At 49.7% G+C, this 25,022-nt stretch overlaps 1 protein-coding gene across 1 annotated transcript; it reads left to right on the forward strand.

The window, feature by feature from the left end:
• cenpk (centromere protein K) lies at window positions 1–24,880 on the forward strand. Its single transcript, XM_073028061.1, has 12 exons — window positions 1–108; window positions 4,754–4,816; window positions 9,463–9,489; window positions 11,089–11,226; window positions 12,131–12,190; window positions 14,181–14,253; window positions 15,872–15,918; window positions 17,506–17,588; window positions 19,304–19,402; window positions 19,780–19,912; window positions 23,919–23,975; window positions 24,218–24,880. The coding sequence occupies exons 1-12, from the start codon at window positions 1–3 to the stop codon at window positions 24,374–24,376; spliced, it is 1,047 nt and encodes a 348-aa protein (XP_072884162.1). The 3' UTR covers window positions 24,377–24,880.
• Window positions 24,881–25,022: the final 142 nt, after the last annotated feature.

The raw sequence follows: 25,022 nt of genomic DNA on the forward strand, positions 1-25,022 counted from the left end.
ATGCCGGCCCTCCGGCCAGTAGGCGGCGGTAAGGCGCCTGATGCCAGCCTTCACGAATGGCGAACGACGGGAGAACGGGAGAACGAAAAGGCGCCAATCGTCAGTGAAGTGAGTGAATCTTCAATTTCAGTGAGAACCTGAGTGAACTTGAATATAAATTTAAATTTAAGCAGGAGCGGCGATGTTCGGGCGAGCCTCCAGTCCCGAGTCTGAATGGACTCGCTTACAAAATTTCCTCATCTCACCTTCTCGATGCTTATTGCTTATTTACTTATTATTGCACAGCTTGGTTTTTTTTGTACGTTCAGTACCCAAAGCTTTCAAGGCCGCAGATTCAATTGGCAATTTTTACACATCCGCTCAGAACTAACTTATTTAATCTTGCTTTTAACTTCCTGTCTTTATTTCGTGTTTACTCTTATTTTTTATTTCATTTGCGTATTTGTGTTTTATCCCGTTGTAAAGCATTTTGAACCATATCATCTGGATGAAACGTGCTCTATAAATACAACTATTATTAGTAGTACATTGTTTATCCTGGTGGCGCAGTCTTCCATTGAATCTTATATTTATTTTCTTTACTGTTTCTTATATTTATTGTGAATGCCCGCAAGAAAATAAATCTCAGGGGTGAAGACCATTAGACATAGGAGCAGAATGAGGCCGTTCAGCCCATCAAGTTGTACTGTATATGCTGACATAAATGTACTGGACAACAAGGATTTTGCTCCTTGAATACTTTTGGGTGTATCTTACGGATATTCGAGCTGCTGATCATGAAAATCACCGTGAAATTTCCCTATCACGCATCGATTTTTTTAAAAAAAAAAGAAAGTCGCCCATACTTGTTTCTCGGTTCATAATTCAAGTCAAAATTACTCTTCTGGCTTTTAATGGCAGTTGGCAACGTAAAGACGCGTTCCTGCCACGAACTGGACCGGAGTGTGGTGTAGAGAGCTAAAATGAAAGTCTTACTAGTTCTTCATCAAATGAAAACTATGGTAAGTTACCCCCAAAAGCTCTGTAGATGATAAATAATGAAAGACAACATTGTGAGTTAGATAAAGGTCACTTCCATAACTTAGTAACTTAAACTTAAAATGAAAACTGTCAATCCCCAAAGCAGCCTGCGTTTGCTTTCTATCAACATTGTACGCTTCACGTTGTAAAAGCGTGTGTCCAGCTGTTCCATAATGACGACAAAACCTACACTCCCCACAGTGATGCTTTCCAACAAGATGCAAGGAATAATTAAGCATAGTATGCCCGATTCTAAGTCGAGTCAAGTATCTGGGAGTACAGTTAGACGAGAAGCTAGACTGGACTGCCAACACAGATGCCTTGTGCAGGAAGGCACAGAGTCGACTGTACTTCCTTAGAAGGTTGGCGTCATTCAATGTCTGTAGTGAGATGCTGAAGATGTTCTATAGGTCAGTTGTGGAGAGCGCCCTCTTCTTTGTGGTGGCGTGTTGGGGAGGAAGCATTAAGAAGAGGGACGCCTCACGTCTTAATAAGCTGGTAAGGAAGGCGGGCTCTGTCGTGGGCAAAGTACTGGAGAGTCTAACATCGGTAGCTGAGCGAAGGGCGCTGAGTAGGCTACGGTCAATTATGGAAAACTCTGAGCATCCTCTACATAGCACCATCCAGAGACAGAGAAGCAGTTTCAGCGACAGGTTACTATCGATGCAATGCTCCTCAGACAGGATGAAGAGGTCAATACTCCCCAATGCCATTGGGCTTTACAATTCAACCGCCAGGACTTAAGAACTTTTTAAAAGCTATTATTAATGCTTTTTGAGATAGTGATTTAGATGCATATCATATTTTTTACTGAGTTAAGTATTGTATGTAATGAGTTTTTGCTACAACAAGTGTATGGGACATTGGAAAAAAAGTTGAATTTCCCCATGGGGATGAATAAAGTATCTATCCATCTATCTGTCTATCTATCTATCTATAATTCCTTTACTTCTTGTCTTACCCCCTTCTCCCATCAATCCAACAGTTTATGTATTCTGGAAAGGTGCCTCCCCTTATGCCCATTATCCCACAAATCTTGCCATAATCCCCCAATTCTTAGTCCCACCGTCACCTTGCTAAGTGGAAGGCCTGTGTCCACAGATGAACTTTTAACAGCTCTTTTGGCCAAACAATCAGCCCGCTCATTGCCCTCAACACCTCTGTGTGCTGCGACCCTTAAGCAGAGAACACGTAGGCCGATACTTTGAATACGAAAGTAAAAGTTTGAAGAGCTTCCAGCAATTAATCTGACCTGCTGCTGGAATGACCTGTTTTAAGAGTAGTCAAAACCGAAAAGAATCCGAACAAATTATAACTTTGCAAGGACAGGTTTCCTCCACCCACTGGAAGCCCAAAATGATGTCAACCGGTTCTGCTGTATAAGTGGTTAGTAAGACTTCTCTTTATTGTTACCAGTAACTCAGGGACAAAAAACAGCCACACCAACATTCCCAGTTAAATTATCTTTTGATCCATCAGTAAAAATGGTTAACATATCACCATAAGTTTCCTTAACATATTGATGAACAGCAGTCAACTTTAATTGACTTTGGACTCCTGCAGGCCAGGAGGATGATAGCTTTATCTTGGAGTAAAATGGATATACCTTCGATACATGTATGGGTGAAGGAGATGACATCTTGTATTGGAGAGACTGACTTACATAACCAGAGGAAGGGCAGGAGAATTTGAAAATGTGTGGAGACCTTTATTGGAGTTTCTTGGACGTCAAGGTGCAGAGTCATTTTGAAATATCTGTGTGTTGTTGAGTGCTTCTAGGGTTTTTTTTTTCTGATGTGTTTTTATTTTATTCCTTTGTTAAATATGTGAAGTATGTGAAATGTTATTTTTCTTTTCCTTTGATGTCCATGAGGACATGTTTCACTATTTAGTTTAATAATTATTATTGTTTGTATATGTGAAATATATGTAAAGTTCAATAAAAATATTGTTTAAAGAAACGTACTGATGAACCAACAGACTCAGGCATATCGGGATCTTTGGACTTCATTAAATTATGGAACATAAAATCAACTAAAGTAATTGGGGGGAAAAACTGGTGGGGTTACTGCAAAAGCTACCATGGGTGATAATTCCTCTGCCCCCTCAAATTAACCCAGTATGTTAACAACAACTTCAGCCTCTGAAACTGTCAGGGTAATTGTCCCATTTCAACCAGTAAAGGTGAAGTAGGAGACGACCTTACTGCACCACAACACGGTCTTAGAGCCTGAGCTTGTATCACATCCAAACATGTTGAATTTTAAGTTGAAGCTGATCCATAAGCCACACAGTCAAGTGCAGATCTAATTAAACAAATTTAAATAAGGGATTTTCGTGTAGACCCCAAGAATACCCACATAGACACCTAATTGTTGTCATGATTAAGGAAGGCATTTTTTGTTGGTTTGTAAGTCAGGCAATTCAAAGAACTTCTAGGGGGACCGGAGAAAAATCACATGGAAGACATTCATGGCTGTTGCTGAAAATTTTCTTGGCATCTACAGAGCACCAAACTACATGCAACTGACTGACAACGTGCTTCAAGCATACAAGACCATGAAGTGCAAATTGTCACTAAAGATTCATTTTCTGCTTTCCCGTTTAGACTTCTGCCCTGCCAGACTCGTCACTGTCAGTGACGAGCACGGTGAAAGGTTTCACCAGGACGTTGTGGTATCAGGGCAACTGGAATCCATCACCAAACAAGAGCAAATCTTTAGATGCTGGAAATCCAAACAACACACACAAAATGCTGGAGGAACTCGGCAGGCCAGGCAGCATCTACGGAAAAAAGTATAGTTGACATTTCAGGCCAAGGGTTTCTGCCTGAAACGCCGATTACATTTTTTTTCCATAGATGCTGCCTGGCCTGCTGAGTTCCGCCAGTACTTTGTGTTTGTTGCTTGGAATCCATCAATGCTGGCTGATTATTGTTGGACCCTTGGACGAGAAGCCTCAGACATGGAGTCCAAATAAATTATCAACAAAACATTTTTAGCAACACACACAAAATGCTGGTGGAACGCAGCAGGCCAGGCAGCATCTATAGGGAGAAGCACAGTCGACGTTTTGGGCCGAGACCCTTCGACGAAGATCCTGACGAAGGGTCTCGGCCCAAAACGTCGACAGCACTTCTCCCTATGGATGCTGCCTGGCCTGCTGAGTTCCACCAGCATTTTGTGTGTGTTGCTTAAATTTACAGCATCTGCAGATTTCCTCATGTTTGCCTTTTAAAAACATTTTTAGCTTAGTTAATCTATTGCAAAGTGTCAGCACCGTTTATATTCGATAAAAGTTAATTGCTTGTTTCTCTAAATTCCCATGTGATACAAGTAGTCTGAAATTATATTTGTGTTGGGCTTCAAGCGGTCTATCATAAGCTAAAATAATTCTGAGGAAGCAACTCTTCCAAGAAGAAGCAACTCTTCAAAACATTTGTTTTGCAGAGTAATAAATTTACATTGAACTTTGAGTATGAGTGTGTGAGACTTCTGCCCCTTGTGTACTGGGGTGGTGAGACCCCTGGGCAATGGGGAGAATGAGTGGAGAGATGGCAGCGATTGGGGAGGTTGAAGTGTCCGTAGGAAAGGGTTTTGATGCTGCCCAGGTGATTGTGTGTGTGTGTGTGTGAGTGAGTAGGATAAATAGCGGTCCAGGTCACCACTATTTCTCTTAATACACTCCCTCGTGCCCACCAACAATTGACGACTGCATCTTTTCTTCCCCCTAGGAGGGCGTACGGACAATGGAAGGAGGAACTCAGTTTTCAGCGCCCCAGGATCGGACCCCCACGGTCAGCAGGTTTCCCAGCATCCCCAGACACGGGCGTATACCTCACAACCTTTTCATCCCCGTGACACCCCTCCCCGTCTCTGTGGCCACCTCTGGCCCTGCACACCCCTCTCTGCCCCGCACCACCGTTCCACCTCAGAATCAGAATCACTGGCATATGTCGTGGTTTTGCCGTAGCAGTACTTAATAGTAAAAACTATAAACTACAGTAAGTACAGTAAAAGAAAATGAAACTAAGTCATGCAAAAAGAAAGGAAGAGAGGCAGAAGAAAGGCAATTATAGGCCATGTAGCCTGACCTCAGCGGTTGGGAAGATGTTGGAATCGATTATCAAGGATGAGGTCTCAAGGTTCTTGGAGGCACATGGTAAAATAGGCCGTAGTCAGCATGGTTTCCTCAAGAGAAAATCTTGCCTGACAGATCTGTTGGAATTCTTTGATGAAATAACAAGCAGGGTAGACACAGGACAATCGGTGAATGTTGTGTACTTGGACTTTCAGAAGGCCTTTGACAAGGTGCTGCACGTGAGGCTGCTTACCAAGATCAGAACCCTTGGTATTACAAGAAAGATACTAGCATGGATAGAGCACTGGTTGCTTGGTAGGAGGCAAAGAGTGGGAATAAAGGGACCCTTTTCTGGTTGGCTGCCGGTGACTGGTGGTGTTCCACAGGGGTACGTGTTGGGGCCGATTCTTTTTACATTATATGTCAGTGATTTAAATGATGGAATTGATGGTTTTGTTGCAAAGTTTACAGATGATATGAAGATAGGTGGAGGGGCAGGTGGTGGTGAGGAAGCAGAGAGGCTACAGAGTTTACAAGAATGGGCAAAGAAATGGCAGATGAAATATGGTATTGGGAAGTGTAGGGTCATGCACTTTGGTAGAAGGAATAAACGCACAGACTGTTTTCTAAATGGTGAGAAAATTCAAAAATCTGAGGTACAAAGGGGCTCGGGATTCCTTATGCAGAATTTCCTGAAGGTTAACTTACAGGTTGAGTCAGTGGTAAGGAAGGCAAATTCAGTGTTAGGAATCATTTTGCGAGGATTAGAATATAAATGCAAGGAAGTAATTCTGAGGCTGTATAAGGCACTGGGGAGGCCTCACTTGGAGTATTGTGAGCAGTTTTGGGCCCCTTATCTAAGAAAGGATGTGCTGACATTGGAGAGGGTTCAAAGGAAGCTCACGAAAATAATGCTGGAAATGAAAGGGTTAACATATGGGGAGTATTTGATGGCTCTGGGACTGTGCTCACTGGAATTTAGAAGAATGAGGGGTATCTCATTGAAACCTGTCGAATGTTGAAAGGCCAAGATAGAGTGGATGTTTCCTATGGTGGAAGAGTCTAGGACCAGAGGGCACAGCCTCAGAATAGAGGGATGTCCCTTTAGAACGGAGAGGAGGAGGCATTTCTTTTGCCGGAGGGTGGTGAATTTGTGGAGTTTGTTGCCACAGGCGGCTGTGCAGGCCAAGTCATTGGGCGTATTTAAGGCAGAGGTTGATAGGTTCTTGATTAGTCAGGGCGTGAAGGGATACGGGGAGAAGGCTGGAGAATGGGGTTGAGAGGGAAATGGATCAGCCATGATGAAATGGCGGAGCAGACTCGATGGGCCAAATGGTCTCGTTTTGCTCCCTTGTCTTGTGGTTTTAAATACGGAGGTTGTGCTCGTGGGTTCATTGTCCATACAGTGAGTCTGAGTGAGGAAGTGGAACTGTGACTCTGGGAATGAAGAACTATCCAAAAACAGTGAGAAAGCAATGAAGAGTTAAAAGGTGCCAAAGGTTGCTCCGACGACTGTCGGTGAAGTGAGTGAATTCAGTTTCAGTTTCAGTGAGAAACTGAGTTAGTTTTAATTTTAGAGAGTGAGGCTGAGGGAGTGAATTTGAGTGACTGAGCGAGTCCTGAGTCAGCAGTACATTGCTATACAAAGTAATAAAAACTAAATTACAATGAGTTATACATTTAAAAATATGAAATTTAAAAAGTAGCGAGGTTGTGCTCATGGGTTCAATGTCCATTCAGAAATCTGCTGGTGGAGGGGAAGAAGCTGTTCCTAAAACATTGAGTGTGGATCTGCAGGCTCTTGTACCTCCTTCCTGATGGTAGCAATGAGAAGAGAGCATGTCCTGGGTGATGGGGTCCTTAATGATGTCCCACTCTCTCTCACTCTGTCCCCTCTGTCCCTTGATCTGTTCCTCACTTGCTCTGCCTGTCCCCTTCCCCTTCCTCATTCTATCCTTTCCCCTCCTTCGCTCTGTCCTTCCCCCTCCCTCACTCTGTCCTTCCCCTCCCTCGTTCTGTCCTCCCTCTCCCTCACTCTGTCCTCCCCTCCCTCGCTCTGTCCTCCCCACTCCCTCGCTCTGTCCTTCCCCCTCCCTCGCTCTCTCCTTCCCCTCCCTCACTCTACTCTCTCCCCTTCCCTCACTCTGCCCCTCCCCCTCCCTTGTTCTGCCCCTCCCTCTCTCTAGCTTGTGTTACCGCTCTCTAGCCAGCACTGTGATACCTTTTGTGTCTGGCACTAATCCGACATTAATCCTTCTGTTTTTCACTTCACACAAGAGGTAATTTACAGTCACCAGTTAACCTGCCCACATTGTATGACTTTGGAGTATTTTATTTTTATTTGGGGATACAGAAGGATAACAGGCTGTTCCGGTCTAGCGAGCCCACACCGCTCGATTACACCGCTTGTTTTGGGGCGTCACGGTAACGTAGCAGCTAGTGCGATGCCCGGGGCATTGGAGTTCAATCCTGGCCTCCCCTGCAAAGAGCATTTCTACGCTCTCCCCGTGGCCGCGTGGGTTCCCTCCGGGTGCTCCGGTTTCCTCCCACAGTCCAAAGACGTACCGGGTGTTAGGTTACTGGCTCATAAATCCTCCCATGATTAGGTTAGGGTTAAATCAGGGTTTACCGGGTGGTGGGGCTCGAAGGACCCTCTCCATGCAGTACCTCTAAATAATTATTTAAAAATAACCTTCTACATAGTACACCCGTGGACTATGGGAGGAAGCCGGAGCACCTGGAGAAAACCCAAGCATTCCACGGGTGGAACGTAGAGAGGCTCCTTACAGAGAATGTGGAGTTGAACCCTGAACTTCGAACTCTGCACTGAGCTGTAATGGCATCGCGCCAACCTCTATACTACCATGACTGACGTAGGATTTCTGAGACTACACACACACAGACTGACAAACCACACGATTTATTATTTTGGGGGCATGCTGGAGTTCGGAGTGCAACTCCGGCATCCTCTGCAAGGAGCCTCTGCACGTCCTCCCCGTGACCACGCGTGTTTTCCCTGGGTCCGGTCCCCTCCCGCAGTCCAAAGACGTACCGATTGCTTAATGGCTCATTGTAAATTGTCCCACGATTAGATTAGGGTTAAATCGGCGTTTACTGTGCAACACGGCTTCAAGGTCGGGAAGGGAATTGAACCGGGGTCGCTGATGCTGTGAAGCGTTGTGTGAATCGCTGCCCATCCTGCATTCTGGTGCAGGCAATGAATGGAGGGGTAATGGAGCACGTGCAGGAAGATGGGATTAGCAGAATTGTGATGGGCTGAAGGGCCTGTTTCTGCACTGTGGTGCCCTGTTCTACATAGCAGAAAACCAGGACACCCTGTTGGGAGCTCATATATTCACAGGGAGAGTGTAACCTTAAATAGATTGAGTGGCCACTTTATCAGGTGAATGAAATGGCTATGAGTGGACAGTGAAATTCTGATCCTGATCCCAGAATTCAGGCTGGTGGTCAAACGTGGACTGGCCCAATCTTTCTGGGGGAGCATTCAATGTTCGAAGATTTACGCCACAGTTTCACGTTCCCCAGCCCTGACTGACAGCCCCTTTTTCTTTGATGCAGGGGAATCTGTTTAACTAGCAGTGGCAAGTCATAGATTTGAGAGAAACACACACAAAATGCTGGAGGAGGTCAGCAGTGGGCAGCACCTATGGAAAAAGTGAACGGTTCGGGCTGTGATCCTTCATCAGGGCTGGAAAGGAAGGGGGGCAGAAGCCAGAATAAGGTGGTGGGGAGAGGGGAAGGACAGTCTGCCAGGTGAGGGGGAGAGTGAGTGAGTGGAAGAGGAGGGGGGAAGGAAGGAAGAAACTGGGAGGTGATAGGTGGAAAATATAAAGAGCTGAAGAAGAAGGAATCTGATAGGAGAGTGGACCGTAGGAGAAAGGGAAGGAGGAGGGGCACCAGAGGGAAGTGAGGAGGAGAAGGGGTGAGAGGGGATGCAGAATGGAGAATGGGAAAGGAGAGAAAGGGAAGTTGCTGGAAGATGGAGAAATTGATGTTTATGCAATCAGGTTGGAGGCTCCTCCCTCCTCCATCCTCCATCCTCTGTCCTCCATCCACCCACCCACTTTCCCCCACACCTGTCACCTGCCAGCTTATACTCCTCCTCACCCCCCCAGCTTTTTGTTCTGTCTTCTCCCTACTTCCTTTCCAGTCCTGACGAAGGGTCTTGGCCTATAATAGACGCAGCTTGACCTGCTGAGTTCTTCCAGCATTTTGTGTGTTGTTTAGCTGGATGGGGGGGGCGGGGGGAGGGGGAATGGCTTGCCACCTTGCAGAACTTCAGGTCACCAGAACTGCGTGCTCTGTATGACGACCTCTCCTCTCTCTCTTCTCTTTGCCCAGGAACTCCAGGACCAACTCCTCAAGGAGGTGAGAGGTTCGTTCCCTTCGCTTCGACCCTACCTACTACACGGTGGAGGGGGTGGACAAGGAAGGAGCGCTGTGCGAGGATGGGAGGGGGTCGAGGAGGGAGCACTGTGCGAGGATGGGAGGGGGTCGAGGAGGGAGCACTGTGCGAGGATGGGAGGGGGTCGAGGAGGGAGCACTGTGCGAGGATGGGAGGGGGTCGAGGAGGGAGCACTGTGTGAGGATGGGAGGGGGTCGAGGAGGGAGCACTGCGAGGATGGGAGGGGGTCGAGGAGGGAGCACTGTGCGAGGATGGGAGGGGGTCGAGGAGGGAGCACTGCGAGGATGGGAGGGGGTCGAGGAGGGAGCACTGTGCGAGGATGGGAGGGGGTCGAGGAGGGAGCACTGTGCGAGGATGGGAGGGGGTCGAGGAGGGAGCACTGTGAGGATGGGAGGGGGTCGAGGAGGGAGCACTGTGCGAGGATGGGAGGGGGTCGAGGAGGGAGCACTGTGTGAGGATGGGAGGGGGTCGAGGAGGGAGCGCTGTGCGAGGATGGGAGGGGGTCGAGGAGGGAGCACTGTGCGAGGGTGGGAGGGGGTCGAGGAGGGAGCACTGTGCGAGGATGGGAGGAGGTCGAGGAGGGAGCACTGTGCGAGGATGGGAGGGGGTCGAGGAGGGAGCGCTGTGCGAGGATGGGAGGGGGTCGAGGAGGGAGCGCTGTGCGAGGATGGGAGGGGGTCGAGGAGGGAGCGCTGTGCGAGGATGGGAGGGGGCCGAGGAGGGAGCACTGTGCGAGGATGGGAGGGGGTCGAGGAGGGAGCACTGTGCGAGGATGGGAGGGGGCCGAGGAGGGAGCACTGTGCGAGGATGGGAGGGGGTCGAGGAGGGAGCACTGTGCGAGGATGGGAGGGGGTCGAGGAGGGAGCACTGTGCGAGGATGGGAGGGGGTCGAGGAGGGAGCACTGCGAGGATGGGAGGGGGTCGAGGAGGGAGCACTGCGAGGATGGGAGGGGGTCGAGGAGGGAGCACTGTGCGAGGATGGGAGGGGGTCGAGGAGGGAGCACTGTGCGGGGATGGGAGGGGGCCGAGGAGGGAGCGCCGTGGGAGGACAGGCGGGGGTTGGGGGCAGCGCAGTGAGGAGGGACCACTGCGGGGGAGAGGGGTGTTCAGGCAAAGAGTCGGTGCTGCCTGGGCACGGGTCAGGAGGCATCGCCCTGCGAGCAGAGCGGGATCAGATGAGGAGGGAGCCTCCGCCAGAGGATGAAGGAGTGCTGCGGAAGGAGGAGGTGGGTTTATTTGAGGAGGGAGTACTGCAGGAGGAGAGGTTGGGTGAGGAAGGAGCACCAAGGGAGAGGGGCACGGGGGTTTAGGCAAGGAGAGAGTGCTGCAAGGGGACAAGAGGGAGCGCTGTGGGGGGGGGGGGGTTATGCTGGGCAGGGAATGCCATACCGCAGAAGAGAAAAGCACAGTGGGGGTCAGGGGAGGGCATGGATGAGGGAGTACTGTGAGGGGAGTGGAGGGGTGTTGGGAAGGGAGTTAGTGGGTAGAAGAAGGGAGTGATTCACTCCAACTCTGAGCTTCCCCCGAATGCCAGGTCCTAATTTTGTGTTGAATCCCGGCAGGCGCGGGATCTGGCCAGGCGTTCGGCACTGTATCAGAGCTGCCTGCCCCCACCACTGACCGCAGAGTCGGCTGTCTCGTCATCGGCAGAGGAACTGGTCCTTGAGGAGTGCAACCAGGCCTGGGGGGAGCTGGGCGAGGTAAGAATCCGCCCAAACCCCCCTCTTCCCTCTTCCCTTACTGTTGCTTCCTGAAACCAGCCCTCCCCCCTTCTCATGATGAGGTGACCAGAACTGAGCACAATACTCCCAAGAGTATTGGTCTGACTAGGGTTTTATAGAGCTGCAACATTACCTGGCGGTTCATGATCTCAATCCCCTGACCAATGAAGGCCAACACTCGGTGCCGCATCGTATGACATGGCAGTCGTGGCCTTTCCGTGACTGTGGTTGTTCTTGGCAAATCCTTCTACAGAGTGGTTTGCCTTTTGGGCAGTGTCTATGTAAGAAGGGTGACCCCAGCCGTTATCAGCACTCTTCAGAGATTGTATGCCTAGCGTCAGTGGTCGCATAACCAGGAATGAAAGGGTTAATAACACGAGGAGCGTATGATGGCCCTGGGCCTGTATCCGCTGGAGTTTAGAAAAATGGGGTGGGGGCAGAGATCTCATTGAAACCTATTGAATAATGAAAGACTGAGATAGAGTCCATATGGAAAGGATGTTTCCGACAGTTGGGCAGTCTAGGGCCAGAGGGCACAACCTCAAAATAGAAGGACATCCCTTTAGAACGGAGATGAGGAGGAATTTCTTCAGTCAGAGGGTGGTGAATCTGTGGAACTCATTGCCGCAGATGTCCGTAGAGGCCAAATTGTTTGATACATTTAAAGCAGAGGTTGATAGGTTCGTGGCTAGTAAGGGTTCGTCTTATGTTCTATATCCTATGGATACTAGTCTGACATTCCCATCCTGGAGAAAGAAGGTTGTTTCGAATTTCCTGATGGGACAGGGATGGGTGAGGGGTGGGGGCAGAGGGCAGCGCTTGTGGAAGTTTGTGCTTCCGTTTCCCAGTGGCCTTGGTCACCCTAACTCTCCCACTTGATCAGTTTCAGGACAAGCTGACCCTGTGCGACCCGAGGCCGGAGGTTCAGGACTCGGAGAACCCGGTGAGTGAGTGCTACGACAGACTGGGGAGGGTGAATGAACCCCCACCCTGGGACACCATTTATTGCTCATTCCTGACGTTGGGGGGGGGGGGGGGGGGCTCGTTGTTGGCACGAGGCTTGAATCGGAAAGGCAAGTCCTTAAGCGACAGAAGCAGAATTAGATGACTTGGCCGATCATGTGATCACCCTTACCTTCAAACACTGCTGATTTTTGTTTTATTTTGCCCCCCTTCTCTCTGTAACCTTTAACGTCCTCTCCAATTCAAAACCTATCAGCCTCTGCCTTAATTACACCCAGTGAATTGGCCTGAATTCTACAGATTCTCCACCCTGGGGCTAAAGAAATCCCTGCTCACCTCTGTTCCAAAGGGATATCCTGTTCTGAGGCCGTGCCCTCTGGTGCTAGACTTCCCCGTTATAGGAAACATCCTCTCCACATCCATTCTGTTGATGCCTTCCAATATTCAATAGTTTAAAATGAGATCCGCCCCCCCCTTTCATTCCCATGAGCCTCCTCTCCAACGCCAACACATCCTTTCTTAGATATGGGGCCTGAAACTGCTCAGAAAGGGGACTGATATGACTGGCGGGGGAGGGAGGGGGATCAGCAGACTCAGTGGACCTTATAGCCTGAAACTGAGCTGTATCTCTTGACAATTTCAGTTTTGATTCAGGGGTTTGAGGTGGGGAGGGGTTAGAGGAGGTGCGGAATGACGTTTGTCCTGCTCCCTCTGTTCAGTTCACTTTCTAATCTCGCTCTGCACTAATCCAGCCGCCATTCCCTCCTCCTCCCCCCACTGAGCCATTACATTGCCTCGCCCAGCTGGGGTTCGGAGTTATGAGGGAGGAGGGTGGATGAGTGGCTGTGGCAGTTAGAGGGGGTGGTAAGATCCGAGGTGGGAGAGATCCCAGCGAATACAAGGAGGAATTTCTTCAGCCAGAGTCCGGTGAATCTGTGGAATTCATTGCTGCAGGTGGCTGTGGAGACCAATTTAAAACGGAGGTTGGTAGGTTCTTAATGAGTAAGGGTGTCAAAGGTCACTTGGAGAATGGGGTTGAGAGGGAAAATAAATCAGTCATGAATAGCCTAATTCTGCTCCTATGTCTTGTGGGTGGTTTTATCCTCCGTGTTCCTGTCAACTTCTCCTGAAAGTTCTACCCCGCACTTGGGGTGATTTATCCACCAACTCGTACAGCATCTGTGGGACGCGGGACAGGAGTGGGGGCGGGGGAAGAATAGGGTATCTGCTCAGTGGAGCAGAGAATGTCGGGACCATGCACGAGGATTTGCGTGCAGGCGGTCAGAGGCCCAGACTGAACTCAGCTCTCTGGTGACATCAGGGAGTTTGCCAAGCCCCCTCTTCGTGGGGCCGGAGAGCCAGGTTAGATCCTGACCTCTGGTGTCGTCCCCGCCCTCACCCGCTGTTGTTCAGAGACCCAGGGACCGGGAGTTACAGACCATCCTGGGGCAGCAGTGACCAATTAGGTGGGGACGGCGCGGTAGCGGTTAGCGCGATGCTGGTACAGCTCGGGGTGTCGGGATTCGAAGTTCAAACCCGACGCCATTCAGTGCTCCTCGTAAGCTGCCTAGGTTTCTTCCGGGTACTCTGGTTTCCTCCCACAGTCCCAAGACTGGAACAGTTTGTAGGCTAATTGGTCATTGTAGCACAAAAATACAACTGCAGATGCTGTGGATCAAAGAATACGTACACAACGCTGGAAGAACTCAGCAGGCCAGGCAGCATCCGTGAAAAACGTTGGTCATTGTAGATTGTCCAATGATTAGGTCAGGGTTAAATCAGTGGGCGGCTGGACGAGCCAGTTCTGCACAGTATCTCTAAACAAATAACCAGATTCCCATTGTGTTCTAGCCAGCACGCATGGGCCGAGAGGCCTGTTCCCACACTGCTGAGCCGGAGGGAGATTTTCCCCACCGTCCCACCCCACCAATGACTTTGCCTCTTTTTACCCTCCTTCCCCACCCTGCTAGCTGGCTGTGCTGTTTGCTCGAGAGAGGGTTCTGCTGGCGGAGTTGAACGTTCAGAAGAACAGGCACCCCAAGCGTGAGTAGCGGCCTCGCTCCCTCCTCGCGTTTTCGCCTCGGCCACCGTGGTGCCTCCCCAGACGGCCAAGACCCCCGTAAGCGGCAACCTCCGAACTCCCCTCCTCCCGATTCCCTCTGTGTGTCCAAAACCCCTTCAGTTTGTTCCCCTGAGGCAGAGAATCCATCTCCAGGAGCTCTCCTTCATAAGACACTGATTGTGGCGTGTCTGGAATTCCTACCAAGGTGGAGAATCTATCTCCGGGAGCTCCCCTCCCCATGACACCACTTGGGATGTGTCCGGAATCCCTCTTAGCACAGAGAATCCATCTCCAGGAGCTCTTCTCTGTGAGACACCGCTTGGGGCATGTCCGGAGTCCTTCCCCTTCCTTCGCCCTCCCGTCTGTCGGATTATCATACGGTGAAAAGCTCACCTCGCCTGCGGTTTCAGAACAGAAACAGGCCGTTAAGTCCATCTACTCCGTGTCAAGCTGTTAATCTGCCAAGTCCCACTGACCCACACCTGGACCATAGATATGGGTCTTGATTGTGGACTGAGAGTGGGAAGGAGGCCGGTAGGGGGGGAATCATGGCTGGGAAAAGGGGAAGGGAGCGGGAAGCACCAGGGAGACATTCAGTAATGACCTTGCCTGGTGTCTCAGGGCTGGATGTGTCTGCACCCGCACCAACTCCCCACCCCAGCACTCCTTCTCTGCGATCTGTCCTACATCACTCCCTCGGTACTCGACCCTCACCGTCCCCAACGTCCTTCATTCCTGCCAGATTTACAAATTCCCTCTCCGCTCCACGTTGACAAATACAGTTCTGTGCAAAAGTCTTAGGCACCCAAGCTATATATACATGCCTCAGACTTCAGCACAGTACTATAGGTGAGATCATTATTCAGTGCATTGAGGTAAAACGCCAGAATGCAGAATAAAGTGTAACAGTGACAGAGAAAGGGCAGCGCAGGCAGACAGTAAGGTACAGGATCACGACGAGGTAGATTATAAGGCCACCTTGCAACACAGGTAACTCAGGAACTCAGTAGGTCAGGCAGCATCCATAAACATTGTGGGCGGAAAAACCCTTCATCAGGACTGGAAAGAAAGGTCGAAAAGGAAGGTGGGGGAGGGGATGGGTGAAGTCAGGTGGGTGGTGGGGGGAAAATGAAGTAAGAAGCTGGGAGGTGATTGGCAGAAAAGGGAACAGGCTGGAGAGGTGAGTGGACCATGGGAGAAAGGGAAGGAGCGGGGGCACTAGTGAGAGGTGATAGGCAGGTGAGAACAAGTAGGAGGTCAGAGCGGGAAGGGGGAGGGAAAAATCAAGCTGTACTTGAGCCTGGTAGTACGTGCTCTCTGCAGCCATATAACACTTCAGTCAGACCGCACTGACTGAATGGGTCACCTCTGGCCCACTGTCTCTCCGCTACACTCTTACCCTTTGTGCTTTCGACCTCTGCAAACCAAGGCTGGGACAGGGACTGTGCACACCAGTGGAGATTTGGTGAGTGCTCCCCCACTGCCCCCTCCACTTCCTTCCCATCCCACATTGCCCTAGGGCATTAGTAAGGGCAGCTGCTGCCTGCGAAACATCCCAGATCTCTGCTGGCAACAGTCAAACCTCCTATATCTTCACAGCCCTGCCTGTCAACAAGGAAGTGCTCACCTGCTTGGGAAAGCAAGAGGTAAGGAATCTGCTTCAGAAAACTGCTTGCCCTATTCCAAGCTTGCTGTACTTCCATCCCATCGAACCTAGGAGGATGTGGATGGAGTTTCACTCAGTGTCTGACCCCGGGAGTGTGTGATGGGATGGTGTGGAGGGAGCTTCACTCTGTGTCTGACCCCGGGAGTGTGTGATGGGACGGTGTGGAGGGAGTTTCACTCTGTGTCTGACCCCGGGAGTGTGTGATGGGATGGTGTGGAGGGAGATTCACTCTGTGTCTGACCCCGGGAGTGTGTGATGGGACGATGTGGAGGGAGTTTCACTCTGTGTCTGATCCCGGGAGTGTGTGATGGGACGGTGCGGAGGGAGATTCACTCTGTGTCTGACCCCGGGAGTGTGTGATGGGACGGTGTGGAGGGAGCTTCACTCTGTGTCTGACCCCGGGAGTGTGTGATGGGACGGTGTGGACGGAATTTCACTCTCTGCCTGACCCCGGGAGTGTGTGATGGGACGGTGTGGAGGGAGTTTCACTCTGTGTCTAGTCCACTTTATTTCAGCAAGCTCTTTATTTCTATTGGTTGAATGTATGCACAGAGAAGCATTGAAAAAGGAAACTGGGTCCAGATTCACAGTTGCAGATTCATGGTGGAGACAGCAGAGGGTGCTGCTGTCCCACTTTCTAGATAAAGCGCTATTGCCTGCAAGTTTCCATTCAAAATCACAGCAGATAGGAGTGTGTGATGGAACAGTCTGGAGAAAGTTTCACTCTGTGTGTGATGGGATGGTGTGGAACTTGTTTCACTCTGTGTCTGACCCTGGGAGTGTGTGATGGGAAGGTGTGGATGGAGTTTCACTCTGTGTCTGACCCCGGGAGTGTGTGCTGGCACGGTGTGGAGGGAGTTTCACTCTGTGTCTGACCCCGGGAGTGTGTGGGTGGCAGCTTCGCTGTGTTACACCTTGGAAGTGTGTGATGCAATTTTGTGGTAGGGTGTTCACTCTGTGTGCAAACCCCAGTATTTTGTGGTGGGAGCTTCGCTCTGTGTTTAATCCTGGGAGTGTTAAATGGTGAGGTCTCGTGGGAGCATTACTCTGTGTTTGACCCAACAAATGTGTTATGGGACAGTGTGGTGGGAGTTTCAGTCTGTGTCCAACCTGGGAGTACTTGATGGGACGATGTAGAGGAAGCTTCACTCAGTGTCTGATCCCAGGAGCATAGAGGGAATTTTACACTGTTGCTGACTCCAGGAATGTGTGATGAGCATGTGTCGAGGAAATCTCACTCTCTGTCTGACCCCGGGAATGTGTGATGGGACGGTGTTGTGGGAGATTCACTCTGTGTCTGACCCCAGGAGTGTGTGATGGGACAGTGTGGTGGGAGTTTCACTCTGTGCCTGATCCCAGGAATTTGTTATGGGGCAGTGTTAAGGGAGCTTCATTCTCTGTGTAATCCTTGGAATAAGTAATGGCATGGTTTAGAAAGAGCTTCACACTGTGCCTGATCGAGTGAGTGATGGGACGGTGTGGAGGGAGCTTTACTCCATCAAACAGAGTGTTTGACAATGTGTAGAGTGTACCTGACTCTCTCTCTCACTCGCTCTCTCTCTCTCAGTTACAGTCGACTGGTCAGCAGCTGGAAGTGATTCTGTCCTGCGTTCGTGCCCGTAAGAAATCCTTGCAAGAGCGCTTGGAGAGGTATGTTGATTGGGGATCGAATCCCAGCAGCCACTCTGACCCACCTCTCCTACCCTCCCATCTGTCAAACCATGCCTCTCCAAGTTTATAGAATGCCGTCTGTGGGGGCCAAGTCCTTGGGTATATTTAAAATAGAGGTTTATAGGTTCTTGATTGGTCTCCCTCCCCTGCCACTCATTTTCTATATTATATGTAATTAAACTATTATTTTTATTTGCATATCAAATATAGTGATATACATTTACATCAAGCTAAATCGGTGAGATTAGTGGTGGGGACAGCCTGCAAATGTCGCCATTTTTCCACCGCCAATTTTGCATGCCCCCAACTCCCTAACCCTGACCCCTGTGTCTTTGAACTCAAAACCTCGATCTTATCGCTGCAAAATGTCACTGAGCTGTGAACCCCGATTGAGTTGTGGCTGGGGTTTGTTTGTTTTTTTTTTAATTTTTAGATTATAGGGACAGAGAGAAGAGTTAGGAGTCAGAGATCGAGTGGATATAGAGAGGCTGTTTCCTCCAGTGGGGGAGCTTTGGACCAGAAGGCACAGCCTCAGAATTGAAGGATGATGCTACTTTAAGATATGAGGAGCGTTTGACGGCTCTGACCCTATACTCACTGGAGTTTAAAAGAATGGGGGGTAGGGGATCTTGTAGAAATCTATCAAATATTGAAAGGCCTTGATAGAGAGAATGTTTCCTATAGTGGAGAAGTTTAGAACTCTGCATATAAAGCAGAGGTCGATAGGTTCTTGATTCAAAGGTCAAACTTAATGTCAGAAAAATGTATATGATATACATCCTGAAATGCTTTTACTTCGCAAACATCCACGAAAACAGAGAAGTGCCCCAAAGAATGAACGATAGTTAAACGTGAAAACCCCAGAGTACCCTCTAGCTGCCCCTCCCACACGTAAGCGGCTGCAAGCAATGATCCCCCTCCCCCCACCAGTGAATAAAAACACGCATTGGTATCATCACTGAGCCCAAGCGTGTGCTAAGCAATAGCAAAGACACAGACCAAAGTTGCCCCAAAAGCTTCGCATTTCATCCAAAATTCGACAAACCACAGGTTCTCTCTCTCCCTGGCAAGGTGTCCCCCATTTTCACAGCGAGCGTGAGACATAACAACAACCCGCAGGTATACGATCTTAAAAGTCCGTTTTGTTGCTTTTTTTGAGCTCTGTGTCCAAAGATCGCAAAGACCTCGGGTCTTTGGGCCCACAGTGAAAGATTTTCCAGCCTCCCCAATGACACAGTCTCCTGCTGTGACACCAACCCTCGATATGCCCGTCTCCAGAGCCCCGAGATCTTAGGCTTCTGAACACGATTGAGATTCTCAGGCCAAACCCTTGGCATGTCGAATAACAGCCAGTCGTGGAAACCCGAGAGCGGGTCCCATTCCCGCAAAGAACCAAAGTCAGCGTGTAACTCCAGTTCAGGGTCTTCAAAAGAACCCTGAAAGGGAAAAATAAAGATATTAAAGGTAGAACTAGAGCTGTTTCTGAAGGTGCAAGCAGAGGAGTCGCCGTTAGGCGCCATGATCCCTCCTAAGCTCTAGTGATTAGTCAGAGTGTCAAAGGTTCCGTGGAGAAGGCAGGAGAATGGGGTGGAGAGGGATAGTAAATCAGCCATGATGGAATGCCAGAGTAGACTCGATGGACTGAATGGCCTCACTCTGCTCCAATGCCCTCTTCTCTTGTGGCCGCAATGCAGGGAGCAGAAGTGGCTGGAAGAGCAGCAGGAGATTGCGAAGTCGCTGCAGGAGCGAGACGAGGAACGCCAGACTGTCTTCCACAGTCTCTCGGAGAACAGGTGAGGCAAGGGGGGTGGTACGCAGTGCGGGGCGGTGAGGTAGGAGGGGTAACAGGACAGGAGTGCTGGAGGGTAGAGGGGCAAATGGAGGGTTCAGGGATGTAGTGCTGCAAGAAAGGAAGCAGGGAGGCAGCTTCCTGAGGAGGGGGTCTGGATCCAGGGGCAGAAAGGATGGAGGGAGTGGCTTTGAGGAGAAGGGGCAGTGTTGCCAGAGTGGCAAAGTTGAGGGGCAGTAGGGGAAGGAGGGTGGGGTGGTGAGGAGGGAAAGGCAGCAGGGAAGGAGTGACATGGCGAGGGAGGGAACGAGGAGGAGGGGGGTGCCGGAGAGGGAAATGTGGCATTTCAATGACCCTCCCCTCTGCCACCCTCTTACCCAGTGCCTTGCAGAAGATGAGGAGAGACCTGGAGAGACTGACCGTGCTGAAGGAGAGGCTGCTGAACGCCCTGGGCAGTTTCCTGGACGAGCACTACCCTCCCCCCAGTGTGGCAGAGACTGGCGGCAGAAAGAAGGTAGGTGGAGGCTCGAGGGCCTGCGGCCAGAGAGAGAGATTTTAAAAAGATCAGCTTTACTTGTGTAGCATCTGTGCCCCCAGTTTACCCCCGTTCGCCTAGGGTGAACCGCCGTTGCCCCGCCAATAGTGCAATACTACGGTGTAATGCCTCCCTCCCCAGTACACACAACACAAATATCAGACAATACACCAAAGGCAAATAAATAATTACAACTTTAGTTATTTCTTAGTGATGGGTTAGTAGAAACAGATAACCTAAAGGTACCAAATCGGTAAGTTCATCAGTATGTGCACATAATATTTTAATACGTTGGAGCTCTCGCCTCTGGTTCCATCCACAACGACCTTTGGCCACCATCCCGAACCACCGACTTCCAGTATCCGCTGTCCGCTCTTCACACGTCCGTCCTCCTCACTCACCTCCCTAAAAAAGCCCGTGAACTCCTGCTCAGCTCACACATACAAGATAGCATAACAATTCTCCATTGGTTAGTTCCCCCCTTATCTGCAGTTATAACCCAAACATTCCAGCTATAGAAACCCATTACAGCATTAAGTAACATTACAGAGAAGCCATTTCATTATAACAATACAGTGAAGCCATTGGTACTGAGAGCCCTACACTTGTGAAGAGTACATCAAAACATCGGGCACCACAATGGCGTAGCGGTTAGTGTGGTGATATCACAGCTCAGGACATTCCAGATTGTGGAGTTCAATACCATCGCTGCCTGTAAGGAGTTCGTACGTTCTCCCCGTGACCACATGGGTTTCCTCCAGGTGCCCAGGTTTCCTCCCACAGTCCAAAGGAGTACTGTTTGGTAGGTTAATTGGTCACTGTAAATTGTCTCGTGATTAGGCTGGGGTTAAATAGGTGGGTTGCTGGTCATTGCAGCTCGTTGTGTTGGAAGGGCCTGTTCTGCGATGTGTCTCTAAGTAAATAAATGACTAAAGATCGTGAAATGTTTAATTTGGGGTCAACGGCGACCACCACAATCCGAGGATGTGCTGGGACCAGCCTGCAAGTATCTGGCACCATTTTAGCCATCTCACAACTCACTAACTCTTTCCCGTACGTCTTTGGACTGTGGGAGGAAACCCACGCGGTCACGGGGAGAACGTACAAACTCCTTACAGGCAGCGGCAGGAACCGAACCCGGGTTACTGGCACTGCAAGTGTCACACTAACTGCTACGTCACGTGCCCGCCTCTGTCTCACCTCATCATTCCTGCCGTCTCACTAGTCCTTTGCAAATAACAAAAAGATTGATTAAGAAGGGGAAGATAGATTATGAAAGTAAATTGGCGAAAAACATAAAAGCAGATAGTAAGAGTTTTTATAGTTACATAAAAAGAAAAAGGGTGGCTAAAGTAAATGTTGGTCCCCTAGAAGATGAGACGGGGAAATTAATGGTAGGGGACATGGAGATGGCGGAAACGCTGAACAAATATTTTGTATCAGTTTTTACAGTAGAGGACACTCAAAATATCCCAACACTGGATAAACAGGGGGCTCTAGGGGGAGAGGAGCTAACTACGATTCAAATCACCAAGGAAATGGTACTTGATAAATTAATGGGACTGAAGGTGGATAAATCCCCTGGACCGGATGGCTTGCATCCTAGGGTCTTAAGGGAAGTGGCGGTCGGGATTGTGGATGCATTAGTGATAATTTTTCAAAACTCGCTGGACTCGGCAATGGTCCCAGCAGATTGGAAAAATGCTAATGTAACTCCTTTATTTAAAAAGGGCAATAGACAAAAGGCTGGGAATTATAGGCCAGTTAGCCTAACATCTGTGGTTGGCAAAATGTTGGAATCGATAATTAAGGAAACAGTAACAGGGCATTTGGATAAACATAGCTTATAGGACAAAGTCAGCATGGCTTTACAAAAGGGAAGTCATGTTTGACAAATTTGTTGGAGTTCTTTGAAGACATAACATATAGGGTAGATAAAGGGGAACCAGTGGATGTGGTGTATTTGGACTTCCAAAAGGCATTTGACAAGGTGCCACACCAAAGATTATTACTTAAAGTAAAAAATCATGGGATTGGGGATAATATTCTGGCATGGGTGGAGGCTTGGCTTTCTAACAGAAAACAGAGAGTTGGGATAAATGGTTTATTCTCAGACTGGCAGTTGGTGACTAGTGGTGTTCCGCAGGGGTCAGTGTTGGGACCCCAACTCTTTACAATTTATATTAATGATTTGGAGAAAGGGACTAAGTGCAACGTATCGAAGTTTGCTGATGACACAAAGATGGGAGGGAGTGTAATGAGTGCGGAGGACATTGAAACCCTGCAGGGGGACATAGATAGGCTGAGTGATTGGGCAGACATTTGGCAGATGAAATATAATACTGACAAGTGTGAGGTCTTGCACTTTGGCAGGAAAAATAATAGAGCAAGTTATTATCTAAATGGAGAGAAACTGGAAAGTGCTTCTGTGCAAAGGGATCTGGGGGTCCTGGTGCAGGAAACACAAAAAGTTAGTATGCAAGTGCAGCAGGTGGTCAAGAAGGCCAATGGAATGCTGGCTTTTATTGCTAGGGGGATGGAGTATAAGAACAGGGAGGTCTTACTGCAGTTGTACCGGGTATTGGTGAGACCACACCTGGAGTACTGCGTACAGTTCTGGTGTCCATAGTTAAGAAAGGACATACTGGCTCTCGAGGCTGTGCAGAGAAGGTTCACTAGGTTAATTCCGGGGATGGGTGGGTTGATGTATGATGAGAGGTTGAGTAGATTGGGACTCTACTCATTGGAGTTCCGAAGAATGAGAGGCGATCTTATTGAAACATATAAGATTGTGAAGGGGCTTGATCGGGTGGATGTGGGGAGAATGTTCCCAATGATGGGTGAAACTAGGACTAGGGGGCATAATCTTAAAATAAGGGGATGCCGTTCCAGGACTGAGGTGCGGAGAAATTTCTTCACTCAGAGGGTAGTGGGGCTGTGGAATTTACTGCCCCAGAGAGCTGTGGAAGCTACTACACTCAATAAATTCAAAACGGAGATAGACATTTTCCTGGATAAAAATGGCATTAGGGGATACGGTGAGCGAGCAGGTAAGTGGACATGAGGCCAGGTTTAGATCAGCCATGTGATCTCCTGGACCAGTTTTCGATAGCCTGGATGGGTCGGAGAGGAATTTTCCAGATTTTTTCTCCTCAATTGGCAACTCGGTTTTTTTCCCCCGGGTGATCACATGGGTTTGGGCGGGATGAATAATAAAATAAAATGGGCGGCATGGTGCCCTGTTGGTTGGCACTGTTGCCTTGTGGGATTCAGTGAAAACTAGAGCTAAGATTGGATCAGCCATGATCTTGTTGAATAGCGGAGCAGGCTTGAGGGGCCGATTGGCTTACTCCTGCTCCTATCTCTTATGTTTGCGGGTGTTCAGTGGTGCAGCTGCAGGAGGAAGAGGTTTGAGGTGATTTATTTTATTGAGAGAGACAGAATGGAGAAAGCCCTTCCAGCCCTTTCAGCTGCACCGCCCAGCATCACCCAGCACCCTCGATTTAACCCTAGACTAATCACGGGACAATTTACAATGACCAATTAACCTACTAACCAGAATATCTTTGGACTGTGGGCAGGAAACCCACACGTTCCACAGGGAAAACGTACAGACCCCTTAGAGAGGACGCGGGAATTGAACTCCGAACTCCGACCCTGTAATAACTTCACACTGACCGTTATGCTCCCAGAGGGCAAGGGGTAGAGTTTAAGGGGCAGCGATGAGTGGTTACGGGGTGGGAAAGGGGAGGAGGTTAGAGGTTATTTGGGTGGAAGATAGGATCAGGGGAGAGGAGACAGGAGATGGAGGGCGGAGGGCTGGAGTGAGGTTAACAGTGGGAGGAGGTTGGGGATTGCTGTGATGTGGGAAAGGAGGCTTCCCTGTGGATGGGGAGCCACACCGGAGGGGTGATCGGTGGGATCTGGGGCTGTCTCAGTCCCAGGGTGGGAGTATTAACTCAGCTTGTTCTTCCGTCCTGTGCAGAGATTGCCCCATCCTGGAAACGTTTTGAACCTCATCACCTTCCACGAAATGCTCGAGGTGAGGAGATCTTCGGTGCCCCTTTCCCCTCCCCCACTCCCACTTTCTCCCCACTTACACCCTCTTCCTTGTCACTCCTCTCCCTCCACCCTCTCCCCTCCCCTGCCTATCTACCCCTTCCCCACCTCTCTCCCCTATCCCCTTTTTCCACTCCCCTACCCCCCCCTTGCCCCACTCTCTCCCTCTCTCCCCCTTTCCTCGTCAGTGATCTAACAGACACTCCTCTTTTTTCCCTCCGGCAGCGCCTGATGACCCAGATGATGAGAAGCCCCCATGACCCCTACCTGGAGTTGGACGAGACATACTGGCCCCCGTACGTGGAAGCACTCCTGCGTTATGGGGTGGCTCTGCGAGATCCCCAGGACCCCCACCGCATCCGCCTGGAGGATTTCTGCGAGTAGCCGAGGAATGGAGGAGGTTCCCGCTTCTCCTCTGTGCCCACCACATTCCCCCCTCCTACCCCATCCACTGGGAGCAAATGAGACCGGGTGCTTGACTGGGAACTTCAGAGGTGTCCCCACACAATGATCTGTCCCTATGGGAGGAGAGTGTTTGTGCCCATGCAGAGTGAGTGTGTGTGTCTGTGAGAGAGAGGGGCACTGTGTGTGTGTGTGTAAGAGAGGGGGGACTGTTCAGTGTGTGTGTGAGAGAGGTGAGGGGAAGCTGTGTGTCAGAGGGGGAGAGAAGGGGTGATTTCCCTGTGTGTGTGGAATCTGTCACAAGTACATCTGTCAGACGGAAATCCTGCAGAGGTCTGCCTGTTACTGTTTCAGTTTGATTTAACTGTGTGGTTTGCTTCGACATTCATAAGGTGACCTCCTCACTGAGGGTTTGGAGTCTGTTAATGTGGAGGCACAATTGTTTTTTTGTATACTAGTTTTGTAAATAAAATATGGTCGTCTTTACACACTGAGTGAAACTCCCTCCACACTGTCCCATCACACACTCCCGGGGTCAGACACAGAGTGAATCTCCCTCCACACCGTCCCATCACACACTCCCGGGGTCAGACACAGAGTGAAGCTCCCTCCACACTGTCCCATCACA

The sequence above is a fragment of the Hemitrygon akajei genome, chromosome 24, assembly GCF_048418815.1.
Source record: "Hemitrygon akajei chromosome 24, sHemAka1.3, whole genome shotgun sequence".
Classification (NCBI taxonomy): domain Eukaryota; kingdom Metazoa; phylum Chordata; class Chondrichthyes; order Myliobatiformes; family Dasyatidae; genus Hemitrygon; species Hemitrygon akajei.

Bases quoted from the DNA above. Each gene is read 5' to 3' on its own strand.
- cenpk (XM_073028061.1), top strand. From the start codon at position 1: ATGCCGGCCCTCCGGCCAGTAGGCGGCGGTAAGGCGCCTGATGCCAGC. The intron at 12,191-14,180 runs GTGAGTGAGTGC...CCACCCTGCTAG, and splicing joins TTCAGGACTCGGAGAACCCG to CTGGCTGTGCTGTTTGCTCG. The intron at 19,913-23,918 runs GTAGGTGGAGGC...CGTCCTGTGCAG, and splicing joins AGACTGGCGGCAGAAAGAAG to AGATTGCCCCATCCTGGAAA.